At 41.1% G+C, this 21,507-nt stretch overlaps 1 protein-coding gene across 3 annotated transcripts in view; it reads left to right on the forward strand.

The window, feature by feature from the left end:
- The window catches only part of LOC122539836 (ORM1-like protein 3), a 46,786-nt gene extending 26,504 nt beyond the window's left edge, over positions 1-20,282 (forward strand). The window contains exons 2-4 of one of the 3 annotated variants that reach the window (XM_043674937.1): positions 4,785-4,981; positions 16,011-16,162; positions 16,874-20,282. In XM_043674937.1, coding sequence (XP_043530872.1) covers positions 4,808-4,981; positions 16,011-16,162; positions 16,874-17,009 — 462 coding nt within the window. In that variant the 5' untranslated portion in view covers positions 4,785-4,807 and the 3' untranslated portion in view covers positions 17,010-20,282. Of the gene's footprint in view, positions 1-4,784; positions 4,982-16,010; positions 16,163-16,873 lie in introns of those variants that run through there. The other 2 variants (XM_043674938.1, XM_043674936.1) reach the window with 2 other exon arrangements.
- Positions 20,283-21,507: the final 1,225 nt, after the last annotated feature.

Consider the following 21,507-nt stretch of genomic DNA (forward strand, 5'->3'; position numbering starts at 1 on the left):
AATTTCTTTTTGCCCAATACCAATGGCAAATTTTATTAGGCATTCTGTTATGCAGAGTTCTGTTGGAAAGTATTCTAGCAGCCCTTTTAGATTGTTGTTTTTAGGAGAGCAGTTTTGTTTGGTGAGATATAGCAAACATGAATTGTCTACTAAAGCACCTCCACGTTTTAAAAGCTGAAAATAATCACCAAACTTTACAATTTAAAATGCATCAACATGCAACCTTTTGATGTAGCTGTATTAAGTGAGGATGTGGTTTGTATTAACATTCTACCACCAAGAAATATTAATGACTTGCACGTTAATGACTTGGGTATGAATGCAGAAGGTATGATTTAAGTTTGCAGATTACGCGAATTGGTGGTGTTAGTGAGGGGAATAGTCTCAGGCTACAGTCTGATTATTGATCAGCTGATAAATTGAGCAGAACAAAGGCTGATGGAATTTAATCCTGATAAGTGTGAGGTGATCCATTTTGGGAGGCCTAATAAGGGAAGGATATTTGTAATGAATGGTAGGCCTGTTTGGAGTATTAAGGAGCAAAGGGACCTTAGTTTAGGTGTCAGCTCAGGTATAGGGTGGCATGGTGGCTCAATGGTTAGCACTGCTACTACTGTGTGGAGTTTGCACATTCTCCCTGTGTCTGTGTGGATTTCCTCCGGGTGCTGAGGTTTCCTCCCACAGTCCAAAGATGCACAGGTCAGGTGAATTGGCCATGCTATGTTGCCCCATAGTGTTAGGTCAATTAATCAGAGGGAGTTGGATCTGGGTGGATTACTCTTTGGAGGGTCGGTGTGGACTGGTTGGGCCAAAGGGTCGGTTTCCACATTTTAGGGAATCTAATCTAATCTTAAAAAAAAATACAGGGTGGTGAAGAATACATATGGGATGCTATCATTAGCCAAGGAATAGAATACAGGAGCAAGGAAGTCTTGTTAAACTTTATAAAGCATTGGTTAGGCTACATATGTAGTTCTCATTATCACATCATTAGAAGGATGTGATTGCACTGGAGAGGGTGCAGAGGAGGTTCAACAGGATGTTGCCCGGGGTGGAAAGTCCTGACAGACTGAATTTGTTCCCCTTGGAGCAAAGGGGGCTGCAGGGATCTGATTGAGGTATACAAAATTATTGGAGGCAAAAACAGTAGATCATGACAAAGACACAATGGGCCAAAGGGCCTAAATCTGTTTTATGACTCTGTTAAGTTACTTCTATTCAGATTACCGTGTAAATTTGTTCGCAATCTCAGCTGAGCTATTGGAGTTGCATATGGCATATTGTTGAGCAGCCGCTACTGCTCAGCTGAAGGTACTAAAGGCCTCAAAGTGATAAAAAGTCAGAGGTTGAAAACCTGGGAAAAGCAAATTATTTGTTGTTTCCATGAATGAGTCATAGAGTCATACAGCATGAAAACAGACCCTTCAGTCCATATCAAACGTAATCTCAAACTAAACCAGTCCCACCTGCCTGCTCCTGGCCCATAAACATCTCCAAGCATTTCCTATTCATGTCTCTATATAAATATCTTTTAAATGCTGTATTTGTACACAAATCAATGTGATTCATAAAGTCAGTATTATTTTCAAGTAGAATAACCTAATACTGCTGAATTACCAATTGTATCTATCTCTCTTTAATCAATCACTGTTGGTCAACTGAAAAAAGTCTATTCCATAAATATGAAGATTGCCAGAAACCACACGTGTGAGCTGTGGACTACTTTGTTATAGTAATGATTTAGAGTTCCAAAATTGTGATTACTTTCTTTGCCTCTGAGCTAGTGGGGAGTGGTGAAAAAAATCAGCAAGGACTTGCGTCTCGTCACTCCAATGTCAGTACCTATGTGTATGTTAAGTACCTGATCAGACTCTGGTTATTACAACTGTCAGGAAAGGTCAATTGGGCGGGGGGGGGAGGTACTATTTCATAAGGCACTGCCTTGAGAGCGAAGGAAGAAAATTGGACAGAATATTTTTGCTTCTTGGTTGGACCATGTGAATTTAGTTTCGGTATGTGTTTGCATAATGTCCTCACCCAGTTGATAAGACCACTGGAGGTAAAGACATTTCTTAATGTTGTGCGGAATACTGGCTATTCGGATCAAGGTTTGAATATTATTCTAGAGCAGGGTTCTTCTTAAACCTAAGTACTATTCTGATTTCATTGCTCTGAGTCAGATGTGCCAGGGAAAGGTGATGTGTTGTTGATGTTTTGTTAAATCAAATTAGGTGGGGAAAACAAAAACATTTGCCTGAAAACACCACCACCACCTCCTCTCAGAAAAATGTGTTGTTGTGCATCAATAGTTGTGTAGCTACTTTATTTATATTTTGGAAACGATCAAGCCCCTCCTATTGATGACGTGCTCCCAAAATCTCAGACATCATCAGATATCGCAGCACATTTCAAAGCTGGGTGTAGCTCCAAAAGTTGTTGGAAGGCTATTAAATATGCAGAAGCATTGTATTAAAGGGTTTTATGCTTCAGGACTTTTAGGAGAAAATGGCCACTGTTTATACTCTGTGAATTTTATGTTGAAGAAAGTAGGATAAAATATTGTCAGTTGCGAGAGAACGCTCGTCAATTTTTAAATGGCTCACTTTGAATTGATGGACACAAATGATTTAATCATTGTCTTTGTCTGCACAGCACACACCTTCACGAGTCATCCTTTCAGGTATTGCAGGTTTTAAGCATCCTTTCTTGGTGAGCATATAAATTTGTTGTTATTTCCCATTTGGATTCACTTCCGCGATGTCAACTGCCAAAGATATTTGTCGACTTTGACACCGAGTACCTCTGAATATGTGGCCAAGGTTTTCTCTGTCTCTGGAAATGTTTTAATCTATAAAAGAAGATAAGTAATTAATTGGGTAATGCCATTGGATATCTAAAGGCAATCGAACATGAAAGGTAAACAGTGAAGCTTGTGATTATGATTAAACATCCGTGGTTATAGTTCAGCGTAATTTGAAGTTTTTTTTCTGTTGTGATCGCACTTTCATATGTAAGACTTTTGGAAAATAACATAAATATATATTCGTATTTCTTTCCTTGTTTCCCTCATTTTCCCCAATAAAGCCTCTCAGTAAAAGACTGTTTTTAATTCTTATAGCCTTTGTTAATGCCATCAGTGTTTCAGAAAGGTGAAAAGACTGATTTTTTTTTGGTCAGGCTAATTGCAGGCTGGTTTTCAGAAAGAATAGAAGGATGAAATTGTGACTTGGATTCTCAAAACACTATTTCAAGAAATCTAGACTTCTACACAAATACAATATTAGATTAGATTAGATTCCCTACAGTGTGGAAACAGGCCCTTCAGCCCAACAAGTCCACACCGACCCTCCGGAGACTAACCCACCCAGACCCATTCCCCTACATTACCCCGACTAATGCACCTAACACTACGGGCAACTTAGCATGGCCAATGCACCTAACCTGCACATCTTTGGACTGTGGGAGGAAACTGGAGCACCCGGAGGAAACCCATGCAGACACTGGGAGAATGTGCAAACTCCACACAGACAGTCACCCGAGGCTGGAATTGAACTCGGGTCCCTGGCGCTGTGAGGCAGCAGTGCTAATCACTGAGCCACCGTGCCACAATATTGTGACTATGTTTGTGTGTTTGCTTGCTTTTCTAGCCGTAATGTTTATTCCAAACTTGTTGGTGACTGCTGTGAACTTTACAATTGAATTGTAAATGTCCTCAATAAGTCTTAAAGATTAATGACATGAATCAATCAGTCTCTCAAAGCCAGTTGTGGAATTATTAAAGGGAACATACAATCAATAACAGAGCGTGACAATCCTTAGATATGACAAACTGCAGTGGTCTTGGTTTTAAAGCGATGCACGATACTGTTTTGTTTATTGATACTGGAGATGAAATACGAATTCTCCATTTTAAATAAAAAGAATATTGAATCCACCACAAGCTGACTTAATTCTGAATTCATACTACTGAGTTAGTTAATAAGTAATAGTAAAGATTAGATTAGATTACATTACAATGTGGAAACAGGCCCTTCGGCCCAACAAGTCCACACCGACCCGCCGAAGCGCAACCCACCCATACCCCTACATTTACCCCTTACCTAACACTACGGGCAATTTAGCATGGCCAATTCACCTTACCTGCACATCTTTGGACTATAGGAGGAAACCGGAGCACCCAGAGGAAACCCACGCAGACACGGGGAGAACATGCAAACTCCACACAGTCAATCACCTGAGGCGGGAATTGAACCCGGGTCTTTGGCGCTGTGAGGCAACAGTGCTAACCACTGTGCCGCCGTGCCGCCCTCAAAGGCTAGAATGGCTAAGACAGCAGCCATGTATATTGCTTGCAAGAATATAAAATGTTATGTTTTCCACTTGAATAGTTTTTTCCATTTGTTTGGGGATGTGTGGGAGCTTAACTTCCTGGATGTAGGTTTGCTCGCTGAGCTGGAAGGTTCATTTTCAGACATTTCGTCACCATCACCAACCCAAAGAAACCCAAACATATAAATAGAAAGCAGGAATAATCAACAGTGCTTTGTTCGGAGGCCAACTGAAGATGTTACCTAGAAAGGTGACAAAACGTCTGAAAATGAACCTTCCAGCTCAGCGAGCAAACCTACATGCAGAACCTCAACCTGAGCTACAAATCTACTCAAAACTTGCTAGCTTAACTTTGTTTTTTAATTATTGCTGTAGTCACCATGAATAATCAGTATGTGTCCCTTGAATTAAAAAAAAATTCAGAACTTAATTCTGCATTTCTTTTCTTCCCCCAGCTTAGGTTGACAAGAAACAAGCCATGAATGTGGGCACTGCTCACAGTGAAGTGAACCCAAATACCCGGGTTATGAACAGCCGTGGGATCTGGCTGTCTTATATCCTGGGGATAGGTTTGCTTCACATCATTCTGTTGAGCATCCCATTCTTCAGTGTGCCAGTGGTATGGACACTCACTAATGTTATTCACAATATGGTAAGGCTGATTGAAGTGTTGACGCAAATCATTGAAGATGCAGTAACGCTTTTCAGACTATTTCAGACGCTGACATTTAGATGTGCTGTAAAGGAAACGTGTACACTGCATGCAAGAGTAGGAATCATTGAGAGTATTAGTTCTTCATTTTTTTTCTCTTTAAGTTGGGGATGAGTAGAAGCTTAATTTCCGGCTTTTAATTATTTCTGCAGCCAACATTGTGTCATGCTTTTTTCCCTGGTTTAGTTTTTTCATTTTCATATTGGTTTTACTAAACTTTGCCTCTTTTACGACAGTTGCAAAAAAATAAGATTTCTAAAAATATCTGTACATGAATGTGTTTTGGAAGCTTGTAAGTAAAATACTTTAAAATCAGCCTGGACTCGTATCATAGCTCTTATTGCACTGGCTACATGATCAGATTATTTCTTGTTCCCTTTCCTCCTTCATGTTGGAGTAGCTTCCTAGACAAGTTACTGAGCTCTCATTAGGTGATGAAATGGGATGCCTACATCCAAGAGTATTTCATTTAGTTCTGTGAAATAGGCTTTTGGACGATTATTGACCTTAGAGAGGCTGTTCTCTTGAATGAAACCAGAACTAAAAGTGTTAAATCATAAAGGCAGATTACAAAGATTGAACGTGCATTCCCTTGGCAAAGAAGATTAAGGGGTAATCTGGTTGAGTTTTTTTTTAGAATGCTTAAATGATTCGTTTCCGTGAATAGAGAGAAGCCTTGGAAGGGGAATGAGGGCTTAACCTCAAAACAGAGCTATGCTGTTCAGGGATGATGTCAGGAATCACTCGTCACATGAAGAGTAGTGGAAGTCTGGAACACTCCTTTTCCAAAAAAAAAATGTAATTCCTTCTAAAATTAATATTGATAGATTTTTATTGCATGGATCCAAGCCAAGTACATGGAGCTGTGATACAAATCAGCTTTAATCTGTTGAGCAGCAGAATAGCAGAATGACCTACTTCTGTTCCTATGTTTCACTTCTATCCCTATGCATTTTACTTGTGTCAACCAAGTTGTTGCCTTCATTGCTTCATTGCCCCATCAACTCTCATCCCTCCCCAATTTAAATAAGGATAAAGTGGAAGAGTTAATAACATTGAAAAATTCCAGCTGTCTTTTTGAGCTGTCCGCTGATTAAAGGTAACTAACAAGTAGTGCGGCAGTCATTACCATTATAAAATCTATGGAACATGCAACACAACATTTCAGAATGCGAATAGCCGTTCCCTCTGCGGTAGTGTTTTGGAAGTGCATTATCTAGACTCAGTTTACAAAACCTGGAGTTAAATGTGAGCACTCCAGTGCAATTAAAGTATTTCCAATCTACATAGATTATCTGAAAACATCAGAACCAAATGGATTTTTGAATAAAGAATATTTTTCAGACACACTTGCAGATAGATCCATTTGGGGCCTTTGGCAAAAACCTTGACTTTTAGATCTGTTCTGGTCCGCTTTAGTGTTTAGGTTTGTTTTGGTTTTCAGACATGCAGGTAACGGATAACTAACCTGTAATATTTAACAGGAGCATCACAGCAGTACAGGACATTGGCTTGGTCACATTGGTTTGTATATTCCTTGCCACCTGATTTTGTTATGCCTCCAGGATTTATTTTAGTGTGATGTTGTGCAAGTTGCTACTAAGTATAATACTTTATTTCCTTGTTAATGAGCTTTAAATCTTTGCATCTATGTTTATTTATGGACTGTGTACATGTTAACATGAGGATTTTGCACCTTTTGAATGCTGTTGCTGCTGGAGTCTTCAGCCCAGGTGCAACCCCTTTTTCTGTCGAACAAAGTTGCCTGTTTCACATTTCTAACCTTCAATGCAAAATCTGAACAACTGCAGTCTTTTACTGAAATGAAACATACTTAAGTGAAACTCTATATTCTCTCTCCACAAGGTCAGCTCAAATGGGAGGCCAACTCGTGTGGTCTGCTTCAGTGTAGATATCCATGAACTGCACGTAGCTTGCTAGCTCTCACAACTGACACCCACATATCCAGCTTGCTGCTGTTGGCATTCTTTTGGTGCTAGCAGTAAGTGCAGAAAATCCCCAATGGGGACCGGATAAGGCAGAGGGACAAACTGATAGTTTATTGCTGGAGGTTATTAAAGTAGCCATTCCTGTGTAAGCTAGTTATGTCATTACCTGCTTCCTAAACATGAAGTCCCTCGAACAAATCATGAGTAAAATGAAGAGGTGCTTGAAATTGCAAGAGCAAAAATACACCCAAGAAGGGAAATCCAGATAAAAAAATGTCAATATTGCCAAAATGGAGTTTAATTTAGTGAAATGTAGGGTGCTGCATTTTGGAAAGGCAAATCAGCGCAGGACTTATACACATAATGATAAGGTCCTGGGGAGTGGTGTTGAACAAAAGACCTTGGAGTGCAAGTTCATAGTTCCTTGAAAGTGGAGTCCAGATGTACAGGACGGTGAAGGTATTTGGTATGCTTGCCTTTATTGGTCAGTGCATTGAGTTTAGGAGTTGAGATCATATCACAGCAGCACAGGACATTGGCTTGGTCACTTGTGGAATACTGCGCGCAGTTCTGGTCTCCCTCCTAAAAGAAAGATGTTGTGAAACGTTGAAAGGGTTCAGAAAAGATTTAGAAAGATGTTGCCAGGGCTGGAGGGTTTGAGCTACAGGGAGAAGCTGAATAGGCTGGGGCTATTTTCCCTGGAAGCTGAGGGGTGACCTTAGAGAGGTTTATAAAATCATGGATAGGGTAAGTAGCCAAGGTTTTTTCTCCAGGGTAGGGGAGTCCAAAACTAGAGGGCATAGATTTATAGTGAGAAGGGAAAGATTTAAAAGAGACCTAAGAGGCCACGTTTCAAGCAGAGGGTGGTATCTGTATGGAATGAGCTGTGCAAGGAGGTAATAGAGTCATCGAGATGTACAGCATGTAAACAGACCCTTTGGTCCAACCCATCCATGCCGACCAGATATCCCAACCCAATCTAGCCCCACCAGCCAGCACCCGGCCCATATCCCTCCAAACCCTTCCTATTCATATACCCATCCAAATGCCTCTTAAATGTTGCAATTGTACCAGCCTCTACCACTTCCTCTGGCAGCTCATTCCATACACGTACCACCCTCTGTGTGGAAAAAGTTGCCCCTTAGGTCTCTTTTGTGTCTCTCCCCTCTCACCCTAAACCTCTAGTTCTGGATTCCCTCACCCCAGGGAAACGACTTTGCCTATTTACCCTATCCATGCCCCTCATAATTTTGTAAACCTCTACAAGGTCACCCCTCAGCCTCCGACGCTTCAGGGAAAACAGCCCCAGCCTGTTCAGCCTCTCCCTATATCTCAAATCCTCCAACCCTGGCAACATCCTTGTAAATCTTTTCCGAACCCTTTCAAGTTTCACAGCATCTTTCTGATAGGAAGGAGACCAGAATTGCATGCAATATTCCAACAGTGGCCTAACCAATGTCCTGTACAGCCGCAACATGACCTCCCAACTCCTGTACTCAATAATCTGTCCAATAACAAAAAGCATACCAAGCGCCGCCTTCACTATCCTATCTACCTGCAACTCCACTTTCAAGGAGCTATGAACCTGCACTCCAAGGTCTCTTTGTTCAGCAACACTCCCTACGACCTTACCATTAAGTGTATAAGTACTGCTAAGATTTGCTTTCCCAAAATGCAGCACCCTGCATTTATCTGAATTAAACTCCACCTGCCACTTCTCAGCCCACTGGCCCATCTGGTAAAGATCCTGTTGTAATCTGAAGTAACCCTCTTCGCTGTCCACTACACCTCCAATTTTGGAGTCATCTGCAAGCTTACTAACTGTACCTCTTATGCTTGCATCCAAATCACTTATATAAATGACGAAAAGCAGTGGACCCAGCACCGATCTTTGTGGTACACCACTGGTCACAGGCCTCCAGTTTGAAAAGCAACCCTCCACCACCACCCTCTGTCTTCTACCTTTGAGCCAGTTCTGTATCCAAATGGCTAGTTCTCCCTGTATTCCATGAGATCTAACCTTGCTAATCAGTCTCCCATGGGGAACCTTGTTGAACGCCTTACTGAAGTATATAGATCACATCTACCGCTCTGTCCTCATCAATCCTCTTTGCTACTTCAAAAAACTCAATCGGAGGCTGGTACAATCATAACAGCTAAATTGCATCTGGATGGTTACATGAATAGGAGCAGCTTAGGGGATATGGGACAAATGTTGACAAATGAAACTAGATTAATTTAGGATATCTGGTCAGCATGGATAAGTTGGACTGAAGGGTCTGTTTCTGTGCTGGACAGCTCTGTGACTAATATTCCATTTGATCAGAGCTGAAAAGCTGCAGACATCTCTCCAAAGGGCAGAGTGGAGGGGAGGAATCTGGTGGGATTCACCTGAGCAGAGTTGGACTGTGGACGCCAGAGTGATGAGTTACAGTGAATGTGTAAGTGAGTGTGACGTACCATGATAGCAGATGTAGCAGTCGCTACAAGCAGCATTAGCATTTATTTCAGTTTCAGCTGACGTGATGATTGCTTAGTTTTAATGGCGACAGATCCACTATCCTAAATTTGAATTACTCAGGCTTTATTTTGGATGTGCCACACATCTCCAGTAAGGGGACCTTCCTGTGAAGTTAGGATTAAGCAGTTTAGCATATGAAAGAGAAGTGGGGTTTTATTTATTCCATTTGTCTTTTATGCTGAATATGGGAGTTCTTAATGCTGGTATGATGCCAAAAGCGGAAGCATTCTGCTCCTGAAAACAGTCAACCCTCAGTGTGATTACCACACACAGGCCTAATGTGGTAATTTGATTCTTTTTAAGAAAAAGGCCTTGATTTTTTTGATTGAAGTCTCTCAACAGTGGACAATAGACTATAGACAAAATCTGTTTGAAATGTCGGCACATGTTGGGTTTTTACAGACTGCAATGTTGCTATAATGTGCATTCTCTGAGCTCCAACACTGCACAGTGCCAGTTTGGATTTTTAAAAGAAGCTCTGGTTTGTCTGTTTAGTGCTCACAGGTCTAATTTTTAATGTATTGGTCACCAATGTTTTACTCTATACGCATTTTACACTTTTTTGCTATTTCATTACTCATCTGTCTATACTGCATACATCTCTCAAACTTAATTTTCTTCTCCATCAATTTATTTACTGATTTTGAAATTTGCTAGGAGAACATGAGGACTGCAGATGCTGGAGATCAGAGTCGAGAGTGGGGTGCTAGAAAAGCACAGCAGGTCAGGCAGCATCCAAAGAGCAGAAGGGTTTGATGAAGGGCTTACGCCCAAAATGTCAGTTCTCCTCGGATGCTGCCTGACCTGCTGTGCTTTTCCAGCATCCAACTCGACTTGGATTTGAAATTTGCAAGATACTTGAAATTTCTGGGAAGAAATCTGTTCAAGCAGCTTTATACTGTTGCTTTGTCATTGCAATTTCATGTCCCGATATGGGCGTGTTTGTCATTTGATTACTGGGAGCAATAAGCAACACTTCATGGGGGCATTTGGTTAGGATTTTCAATATGGTGCCCAAAGATTTTGGTGGAAAGCAGCATATGAAGGTTCATATGATCACTGAAATCGTATTGATTTTTAATGCTGTAGGTGATTTCCCCAAAGTTGCTTATATAGAGATACGTATGGAAAGTTGCATATTTAATTTGAGTAAATGGAAGTGATGAGATGGAATTTTATCCAGTGAGATTTTGAGGTAAAGAAATATTCATCCCTGCACTTTCAGGAGATTGTGACAGGTATTCACTGAGGAATGCATTAAGGAGTGAGGAGAAAAAAAAGCCGGAAGTGTGGGATGAACAGGAGAGCATCACTGAATAGCACAGGTACCCTGATAGTGAATGCTGGTGTAAAAAATTGGGATTAAGTGGGAGGCAAAACAGGTTACTGAAAGAGTATAGAGATAGACATCGCAAGGCATGATAACTAGATTAGAGTGGTGTTGGAAAAGCACAACAGGTCAGGCAGCATCCGAGGAGCAGGAAAATCAATGGTGCTCAAAAAGCACAGATGTCTACTGTAAATTTTAATGGCAGGAAGGAACTAATAGACTGGGGAAAAAGAAGGCTTCTTGTCACTGTACCAAGCTAATTGGAAAAAAATTGCACCTGTTCCTCCAAAAATATTTAAATTGACTTCGATGTGAGACTTGTTTGCATGGATACGTTACAACTCTCTCGATTAGAGGAGGAGACCGATTTTTAATGGTGATATTTTCCTGGCATAATAGGATGTGTCCAGTGAAGTCTAGTCAGTGAGACCTCTAAAATGGAGTCTCATGGAGTTGGTGTTAGATCAGTTGTATTAAACTGGGAGAAAGTGAGGACTGCAGATCCTGAAGATCAGAGTCGAAAAGTGTGGTGCTGGGAAAGCACAGCAGGTCAGGCAGCATCCAAGGAGCAGGAGAATTGATGTTTTGGGCATAAGCGCCTCATCAGGAATGCCTGATGAAGGGCTCATGCCTGAAATATTGATTCTCCTGCTCCTTGGATGCTGCCTGACCAGCTGTGCTTTTCCAGTGCCATACTTTTCAACGAGTTGTATCAAACTGACAGGCTAATAGGAAGAAGCAAGTGTTGAGAAACGCAAGAGGGCTCTGTCCTTTGGGAAGGAAGGTTGCAGTGCTTGCTGGAGCTCTAAGTTTCTGGAATGTAGGGGTGAATATGCGGAGTGCACTAATAGTAAATGGTGTGTGGCTAACTGACAAAGTTATTGTCCCTGAAAGGATCTGGGCAGGTTGTGTTATCCAACAGAAATTGGCATTTCGTGTTAAGTAGATGTATTGCATGTTATGTGTACACAATGAAGTGCTCCTTGACCAAGGTGAGATTTAGGTGTATTTATGGAATATGAGCAAAGTATATAGTGGTAAATGTGAAACATGGATATTGAAAGGGCTCATCGGTTATTGGGGTTACTTGAGAATATTTGAGTGCGAGTAGCTTTAAAATCCCACTTGTCTGTTGAGTTAAAGCACCACTTGGTGTCGTATTAAAGGGCCTTGGGTTCAGATAAATCAGTAGAAATCAGACGCCACCACCCACTGTATGCAGTACTCCAGGTGACATCATACAGTTGTCTTGTGAGAGGGACTTATGCACCTACAGGTGATCATAATAATAGGAAGCGGTGGAAACCATGAAAGATTTGAACCTTTAAGACATAAGCTTCAAATTGAGATATTGGCAAACAGGAGGCCTAAAATGGATAAAAGTGGAAAAAAGCAGTCGAAACATTAGACTAGATTACCTACAGTGTGGAATCAGGCCATTTAGCCCAACAAGTCCAGACTGACCCTCTGAAGAGCAACCCACCCAGACCCGTTTCCCTACTCTATATTTACCCCTGACTAATGCACTTAACACTACGGGCAATTTAGTTTGGCCAGTTCACCTAAATTGCACATCTTTGGACTGTGGGAGGAAGCCAGAGCACTCGGAGGAGATCCATGCAGACACAGGGTGAATGTGCAAGCTCCACACAGATAGTCACCTGAGGCAAGAATCGAACCCAGGTCTCTGGCGCTGTAACTACTATAGGAATACATTTAGGAAGAGGAGGATGGGGAGCCTCTCAGAATATTGCAAAACTGGAGCTATCAGTACACAGTGTCAGGTTTGTCTTTTTTTTTCTCTATTAATATTGTCCATGGCGAATCAAACGGATCTTTTGTCTGATATAGGATGATTCATCATATGGTCGAAATACCACATTGCCATTAAGACTTGAATTGTACCCCAGCATACATCTTTGGGAGAGGAGAACAAATTGCATTCTAAGTGTTGCACTCTTGTGGCAAAGGGCTAGCTACCTGTAAGAAATAGAGCCAGGAACAGACCACTGGATCCATCAAACCATCTCTGTCATTTAGTGAGCTCATTGCTGATTTGATTATCGTCTAACTCGACTTCTCTTCCACCTCCTGTAAGTAGTTTTGAAATGTTGTAGTTTTGTCAAAAAATTTTCATGATTCATTTCAGTAATCCAAGAGGCCTTACACCTTCCAAAGTTATCAAATTAAAGACAGTTAATAATTAGATTCCCTACAGTGTAGAAACGGGCTATTTGGCCCAACAAGTCCACACCGACAGCTCAAGTAGATATGGTAGTTTAAAAAAAAGACATGCTTGCCTTCATTAGAAGGGGCTGAAAATGTGTTGCTGGAAAAGCGCAGCAGGTCAGGCAGCATCCAGGGAACAGGAGAATCGACGTTTCGGGCATAAGCCCTTCTTCAGGAATGAAGAAGGGCTTATGCCCGAAACGTCGATTCTCCTGTTCCCTGGATGCTGCCTGACCTGATGCGCTTTTCCAGCAACACATTTTCAGCTCTGATCTCCAGCATCTGCATACCTCACTTTCTCCTTCATTAGAAGGGGCATTGAGTATAAAGATAAGCAACTTATGCTGTAGCTTTGTAGAACTATAGTTAGGCCACACGTGGAATATTGCATACAGTTCTGATCACCACGCTACCAGAAAGATGTGGATGCTTTGAAGAGGGTACCGTAAAAGTTTACCAGGATGTTGCCTGGTATGAGGGCTTTTAACAATGAGGAAAGATTGGATAGACTGGGTTTGCTTTCACTGGAACGCTGGAGGTTGACAGGCAACCTTATAGAAGTTTATAAGATTGTAAATGGCATGGATGAAGCAGAAAGTGTGAGGCATTTTCCCAGGGTGGAGGGGTCAATTACTTACTAGGGGACACAGGTTCATGATGCAGGAGGGGAGTGTTTAAAAGAGATGTGCGCGGTAGGTTTTTCACACAAAGGTGAGAGTGCCTGGAACATGCTGCCAGAGGAAGTGGTGAAAACGGACACAATAGCAGGATTCAAAAAGCACCTGGATGGGTCAGTGAATAGGAAGGGAATAGAGGGATACTGATCCTGTAAGTGAAGACAGTCTTAGTTATGGAAGAGCAAAATGTGTCAGCACAGGCCTGGAGGACCGTAGGGCCTGTTCCTATGCTGTATTGTTTTTTGTTCTAACAATAGGTAGGAAATTAAGTTATGAAGAGAACATAATGAGGTAGCAAGTATTGACAGGTTAAATGAGTGGGAGAAAGTGAGGACTGCAGATGCTGGAGATCAGAGCTGAAAAATGTGTTGCTGGAAAAGCGCAGCAGGTCAGGCAGCATCCAAGGAGCAGGAGAATCGACATTTCGGGCATAAGCCCTTCTTCAGGAATGAGGAAGGTGTGCCAAGCAGGCTAAGATAAAAGGTAGGGAGGAGAGACTTGGGGAAGGGGCGTTGGGAATGCGATAGGTGGAAGGAGGTTAAGGTGAGGGTGATAGGCCGGAGAGAGGGTGGGGGCAGAGAGGTCGGGAAGAAGATTGCAGGTCAAGAAGGCGGTGCTGAGTCCGAGGGTTGGGACTGAGATAAGGTGGGGGGAGGGGAAATGAGGAAGCTGGAAAAATCTGCATTCATCCCTTGTGGTTGGAGGGTTCCTAGGCGGAAGATGAGGCGTTCTCCCTCCAGGCATCGTGTTGCCATGGTTTGGCGATGGAGAAGGCCAGGACCTGCATGTCCTTGGCTGAGTGGGAAAGGGAGTTAAAGTGTTCAACCACGGGGCGGTTGGGTTGGTTGGTGTGGGTGTCCCAGAGGTGTTCTCTGAAACATTCCGCAAATAGGCGGCCTGTCTCCCCAGTGTAGAGGAGGCCACATCGGGTGCAGCAGATGCAGTAAATGATGTGTGTGGGGTTGCAGGTGAATTTGTGACGGATATGGAAGGATCCCTTGGGGCCTTGGAGGGAAGTAAGGGGGGAGGTGTGGGTGCAAGTTTTGCATTTCTTGCAGTTGCAGGGGAAGGTGCCGGGAGTGGAGGTTGGGTTGGTGGGGGGTGTGGACCTGACGAGGCAGTCGCGGAGGGAGTGGTCTTTCCGGAATGCTGATGGGGGAGGGGAGGGAAATATAAAACTGACCCCACCACCAAGCCCTCCTAGGCAGATCAGAGAAGATTCACTTGAATGATACCTTGGGTGGGGTGGTTGCCTTATGAGGAATGGTTGGCTTGTATCTTCTGGGGTTGTGAAGACTCACCGGTGACTTGATTGAAATGTAAGATCCTGAAGAGTCTTGACAGGGCTGATGTGGGCAGGATATTTCCTCTTATGAGAATCTGAAACTGGGGTTCACCTATTTAAGATAGAAATAAGGTGCATTTTATCTGAAGTTTGCGTATCTTTGGAACTCTTAGTCATAGAGGTGTACAACACAGAAACAGATCCTCAGTCCAGCTCAATCATGTCAGATTGGTATTCTAAATTAATCTTGTCCCATTTGCCAGCACTTGGCCCATATCCCTCCAAACCCTTCCTATTTACATACCCATCCAGATGCCTTTTTAAATGTTGTAATTGCCCCCGCCACCTCCACTTTCTCTTGCAGCTCATTCCGTACATGCACCACCCTCTTTGTGAAAAAGTTGTCCCTTTCACATCTTGCCCCTATCACCTTAAACCTATGCCTCTAGTTTTAGACTCCCCTACTCTGCGGCAAGGATCTTGACTTTTCATCCTATCTATGCTCCTTATGATTTTCTAAACCTCTATAAGGTCACCCCTCAGCATCCTCTTCAGGAAAACAGCCCCAGCCTATTCAGCTTCTCCTGATAGTTCAAGCCCTCCAAACCTGGCAACATCCTTGTAAATCTTTTCTGAGCCCTTTCAAGTTTCACAACATCCTTCCCATTCCAGGCAGACCAGAATTACGTGCAGTGTTCCAAAAGTGGCCTAACTTCTGTCCTGTACAGCCGCAACATGTACTCGATACACTGACTTCCTGAAAAGATGGCGGAAGCAGAACCCATGAATATTTTAAGTCAGAAGTAAATATATTTTTCAGCAAGGAGTGAAACATTATCAAAGGTAGGGAAAAATGTGAATGACTTGAGATGAGTCAGATCAGCTGCATTCTTATCAAGATGGGGAAGGCTTGATGGGCTGAATGGTTGCAGCCTATTATGTATGTTTTTGTGTAATTATTTTCCCTTCTGCCTCTAGGGAATGTACATATTTCTGCACACTGTGAAGGGAACGCCATTTGAAACTCCAGACCAAGGAAAGGCACGGCTGCTGACACACTGGGAACAGATGGACTATGGCGTACAGTTTACAGCCTCGCGCAAATTCCTCACAATCACACCTATTATCTTGTGAGTCTCAGAAGTAACTATTAAAGACTGGATCAGTCCATGGAACAATGATCACTTATATTAGAAGAAAGAGAAGTTTAAAAGCTTTGTTAATACATTGTCCTTTTTAAAGAAAAAAATGCAAAATGTCTGTCCTTTTTCACTAACTTTGTGATTGAAATCACAAAATCCCCCATATTCTATAATCCTAAACTGTAAACTTCAGAAAGCCCCCAATTTGTAGGGAGTCCACAGCACCATTGGATTTCCAACAACTTCAGATAGTGTTTCCAGGCTGGAGGGGTGATGAGATTGACCAGGATTCTCCTTGATGGGAGTTAGCTATGATTTCTGGAATTCCTTGGTGAGGTTGCACAGTGGCCATTAGATTGTGACATGCTTCAAGATCAAATGGTGTTGTTCTGTGTCTGAAATGGTGAGCCTTTATCATCCACAGCAGTATACCCCATAATCCAGAGAGAGAAGGGAAATTAAGTAGTTCAAGAGAATGATTTCATTATTGGTAACCTGTTTGGATATGATAAATTGTATGAAATTTGAAAATAGCACTAGTAAGTTATTTAAAAATATAAACTTTAAAAGTTGTCAACATTTAAAATCTTTCCAGTGTTAGAATTCTAAAAGCTATAAAAAGATGGTAGATGTTAGGACAATGCTGCCAAGTCTTTGGGAAATTTTTGATGCTCTTTGTCTTTTTTATTTCAAAAACAGGTATTTTCTTACCAGTTTTTACACAAAATACGACAAGTTACATTTTGTTATAAATACAGTTTCGCTGATGAGCGTCCTCATCCCAAAGCTGCCTCAACTTCATGGAGTCAGAATCTTTGGCATCAACAAGTACTGAAGACAGCATGATGACACACGTGAAAGAAAACACTTTTAGAACAGCTATCAGCGGCAAGGACACTTCGTGTTCAGATATTAGGACTTATACCCTGCGCCCTATAATCTCTTATCATGGACTTTTTATTATGAATAGTATATTTGTGAATGAAGCAGCTCAAGTTGGTTGCTCAAGTATCACATTAAATGTTTGCAGTGCTCGGAATAGGAAGCCTGCTTTTTCGTTTACTGCCTGTAGATCCTATTTTCACAAATGATAATTTTGATACCTTGATTTGCCATTATTAAGTGAGGAGACTTTGGTATTGTAAACATTTAGTTACTGCAGTATGCAAATTTGCTGTCCACTGTGACCAAGCAGATGTAAAAGTATAATGTGTAAATACTGTAATGAAGGTAGATTTATGAAGATATGCAGTTTGAATAATGATTGCAAAAGATTTGTTTTCAGTGTCATAATAGAAGCAGTTGCTGAAGATTCTAATATCATGCATGCTGCAAAATGGCAGGATTGATTAGGTGTCCTTCACTATTGAGATACTTGGAAACATTGTCTATTGGCTTAGTGGCCTCTTTGAAGAAACAGTGCTGGTCTTACTGTGCATTTTTAATTACTATCTTTTGCAGATAATTTTATTTATTTTTTTCGTTTTCCCCATTTCACTCAGTGTTGTTTGAGAGAAAATTACTTGGGAGAATATAAGCAATAGTAAGGATGTGTTTTGAAGCACAGCTTATGAATGTTTGATTTAAAAAGGTGTTTGTTTTTGGATTTTTTTAATGTATAGTGTTAAATAATATAGATTCTGTGTGTTAATGAGAACAGTGATTGAAACTGGATACTTAAATCTGTCTACCCAGGGTTTGTTTGTATGGAATCTTAGAATGGGATGTTAATTGTTGGAATACTGCAAAACATCAGTGATCATGCATTTTCCTATACGTTTGCCATGTTGCCTAACTTGCATTCCTTTTAAAACAAAAATGTAATGCTGGTTGTATCTGATCTGTTTTTCTGTCAGAGTATATTGTAATTTAAACTGGCCGAAGAGATGTGTATGAATTTCATCAGGTTTTTACTGGATGGCAGCAATGTACCTGACTTCTTTTATACTGTCATATAACTGTTGCACATTTGAAGTGCACACCAGTACAGCTGGAATTCCTTGCAGTCTGCTAAGACTACAAAATGACAGCACTGTGAATCATGTTTTAAGCAATAACATATGAACACATGTCCCATAGCAAGGGAATTGAAGGCATGCCTAGATGGTGAGGCTTTGACTGCTATATACATTTAGATTGCTGAACCTTGGTTTTTAAGAATCTGGTTTTGGAACTAGGTGGAAGGAAAGAGCTGAAGTTAAAATTCTCAATCTCCATCCAGTTGCTAAGAATGTAAAACTACCTGATTTGGAATGTCTTGACAAGCCCGCCAAGACAAGTGAAGGTTCCTGATCTTAGAAATGCTACTACAGTGATGCAGTTGGAGTGAAGACATATTGCTAATACTGATGGTGCTGATTGCTTTAGCAGATGTGAAGTATTACTTTTCCCAATGGTGAATATCTGAACCATGTAGATTGGGAAGGAGGGAGAGGCCAGGATCATGTCCCATTTTTTGATTCCAGTCAGATTAGCTAACTGCAGCTGGGACAGAGATAAGGTCTAATTGCCTCTAGTCCACAAAGCTGGAAAATCAATCAGTTTGCAAAAACCATTGGGCAACCATCTTCTGGAGATGTGCCAGTGTCGATGTTGGGCAAGAAGGTGATTGAACTCTGTTCCCCTTCCTGCTGAATCTCTAAAGCTTCACGCATGAAATCTAGGAATACAAACAGCAATTAATAGAAGTATTGAATGGTCATGTAAGAATAGTAGGCACTTGGAAAAACTGCCAGTTTTGGTGGAGTATGGGAATGGAACACTATGAATAGGGAAGAAGTAAATCCATTTCCATTCCCACCTTTCATTCCCTGCTAAGGTACACATGTAAGTATGTTACTACTTTTGACGAGACTTTCAACATATTGAAAAGTCCTGATCTTTTAAAGAAATCTGCCATATTTTTAATCTTTAAAAATTATGCTTACATTGGGAAGTGTATCCTGAGGTATTTTATCAGGAATAGTCTACCAGCATAATCGATTAGAGTGCCCAGTTATTGGCAGTAATTAAAAGTTTACAGTGTTTTCTAAATCTGGGAATTTAATCATAATCTTTTTTTCTTGCACTATTACTCAGTTGGAGAAGAAATATTCAAATTGCACTTTTTTAAAATGTTTATAAGCCTATGCTGATCTCCTGCAGCAAGGAGGAAACAAAGAAAACAATTGGACTTCAGACTTTAAATAAATGCCCTCAAATTAACATATCTCTCAAAGTTTTGAAACTAAAACACATTACTTATCAAATAGTTAACAACTGCAGCAGGTTAACACTGTCACACTTGTTTCTGTAGGAGCACAATTCTCTGCTTTTTAGTTTGACTATTAATGAAATCTGTCATTTACAGGGCTTAGTTTGCGTCATGTTATTCAAACTCTGTGAAAGGTTATGCCAGTGAAAGGGTTAACCTATATCCAGGATTTGTTAAACATTTTAAAATATTGCTTTACTGATCTGATGCATTGTATAAGATGATTAACGCCTTGAATTTATCAATTTTTGAATGCTGGTAATGAAATACGTGGCTGTTTTTATAGTATTTTGATGGGTTCTGGATTGTCAAAAAGTAACTAACGTCTGTGGTGAAAAACAGTATCGACTTTTGTTTCACCCACAATTCCCTTCCACTTTCAGTATGTATCATAAATATTAATGGGTGATGGGTTGGTACTGATTAAGTACCAGTGCTATCCCTATCCTAAAAATAAAGTAGTAAATGTGGGAATTGATGTATTTTAGAACAATTCAGGGTCAAATTCCTGCATTATTTTTATAGTGGTTGTAAAAGGTACGAATACCAAAACTATTTTGGTTGAATCTAAATTAAATATATGGCAGGCTGGGCCTTTTGAATTTTATACCAGTCTATCAATTGTGATATTTACCATTTGAAGAATTATTTGCATTGGGGATTAGTGAGTTTGTGTTTGAACATCATGTAAATAAGAGTTAATTAAGCATCTGGTGTAAAAGGGTTCTATATGCCAACTGCCCTTCTGCACATAGATGTTTTTTCATCTAGATCTTTGTAAGAAAGTGTGAATAATATTTTTATTACTCCTTTGTACAGTATTCTGATATTTAATAAAGGACAGTATTCATGTAACTATGCAGTCTCCTTCCTTGTTCATGCTTTTACAGCAATTGTATACTAAAGCATCCACTGGAACTAACAATATTGAGAGAGGAGGTGTAAAAATGAAGACATCTGGCCCCCAGGTTTCTTATCCAGTATTGATAAAAGATAAACATAAATGGGAGATTATGCCTCATTTGAAAATTCCCAGCACATTGACTGCAGAGAGGCTGTGGAGAATGTATAATAAACTACAGTAAGTTCCTGGCTGCGAATATTCCCCTACCACTCCGTTCCATTTAGTTACTACCATTGTAACAACAACGCTACATTGAGAGCTGAAGTCTTCAGATTACTGAAATTGCAAAATCTGCCCGTATGCCTATTTTATTTATTCTGTTTTGGGTCTCTAACTGGCCAGCATTTATTGCGCATCCCTAGTTGGTGTGAGCTACCTTCTTGAACCACATGGTGGCTCATGGTTAGCACTGCTGCGTCTCAACGCCAGGGACCTGGGTTCGTTTCCACTCTTCGGCGACTGTCTGTGTGGAGTTGCCCGTTCTCAGTGTCTGTGTGGGTTTCTTCCCACAGTCCAAAGATGTGCAGGTTAGGTGGATTGGCCATGCTACGTTGCCCACAGTGTCTACGGGTGTGTAGGTTAGGTGGATGGGGTGGGTCTGAGTGGGATGCTGTTTGGAGGGTTGGCGTGGACTTGGTTTGAATGGCCTGGTTCCACACTGTAGAGATTCAATAAGTCACTGTAGTCTCTGTGAGGTTGGTGGACCCATATTAGGCAGGAAATTCCAGGACTTTGACCCAGTGATGGTGAAGGAACAGCAGTGTATTTCCAAATCAGAATGGTGAGTGGCTTGGGAAGGAACTTGCAGGTGGTGTTCCTCTGTGTCTGCTGTCCTTATCCTTCTGTGTGGAAGTTGTCATGGGTTTGGAAGATGCTAAGTATCTTTGGTGAATTTCTGCATTACTCACTGCTACTGAACGTCACTGGTGAAGGTTTAATTTTTATTCTTGTGCTTTTGATAAAATCACAAGAAGTTAAGTTTTAATACTGAGATATCTGTTTAGATAACTTATGCTCACTGTATTTAGTAAGCCTGCCATTTTCACCAACTCTAGTTGCTTTCAGACGAGTGGCATATTGAAACCATTTATCATCATACAGCAACAGGGAAACAGACTCTTCAGTCCAACCCGTCCATGCTGACCAGGTATCCCAAAACTGAAGTCATCCCATTTG

Source organism: Chiloscyllium plagiosum, chromosome 33, assembly GCF_004010195.1.
Source record: "Chiloscyllium plagiosum isolate BGI_BamShark_2017 chromosome 33, ASM401019v2, whole genome shotgun sequence".
NCBI lineage: Eukaryota > Metazoa > Chordata > Chondrichthyes > Orectolobiformes > Hemiscylliidae > Chiloscyllium > Chiloscyllium plagiosum.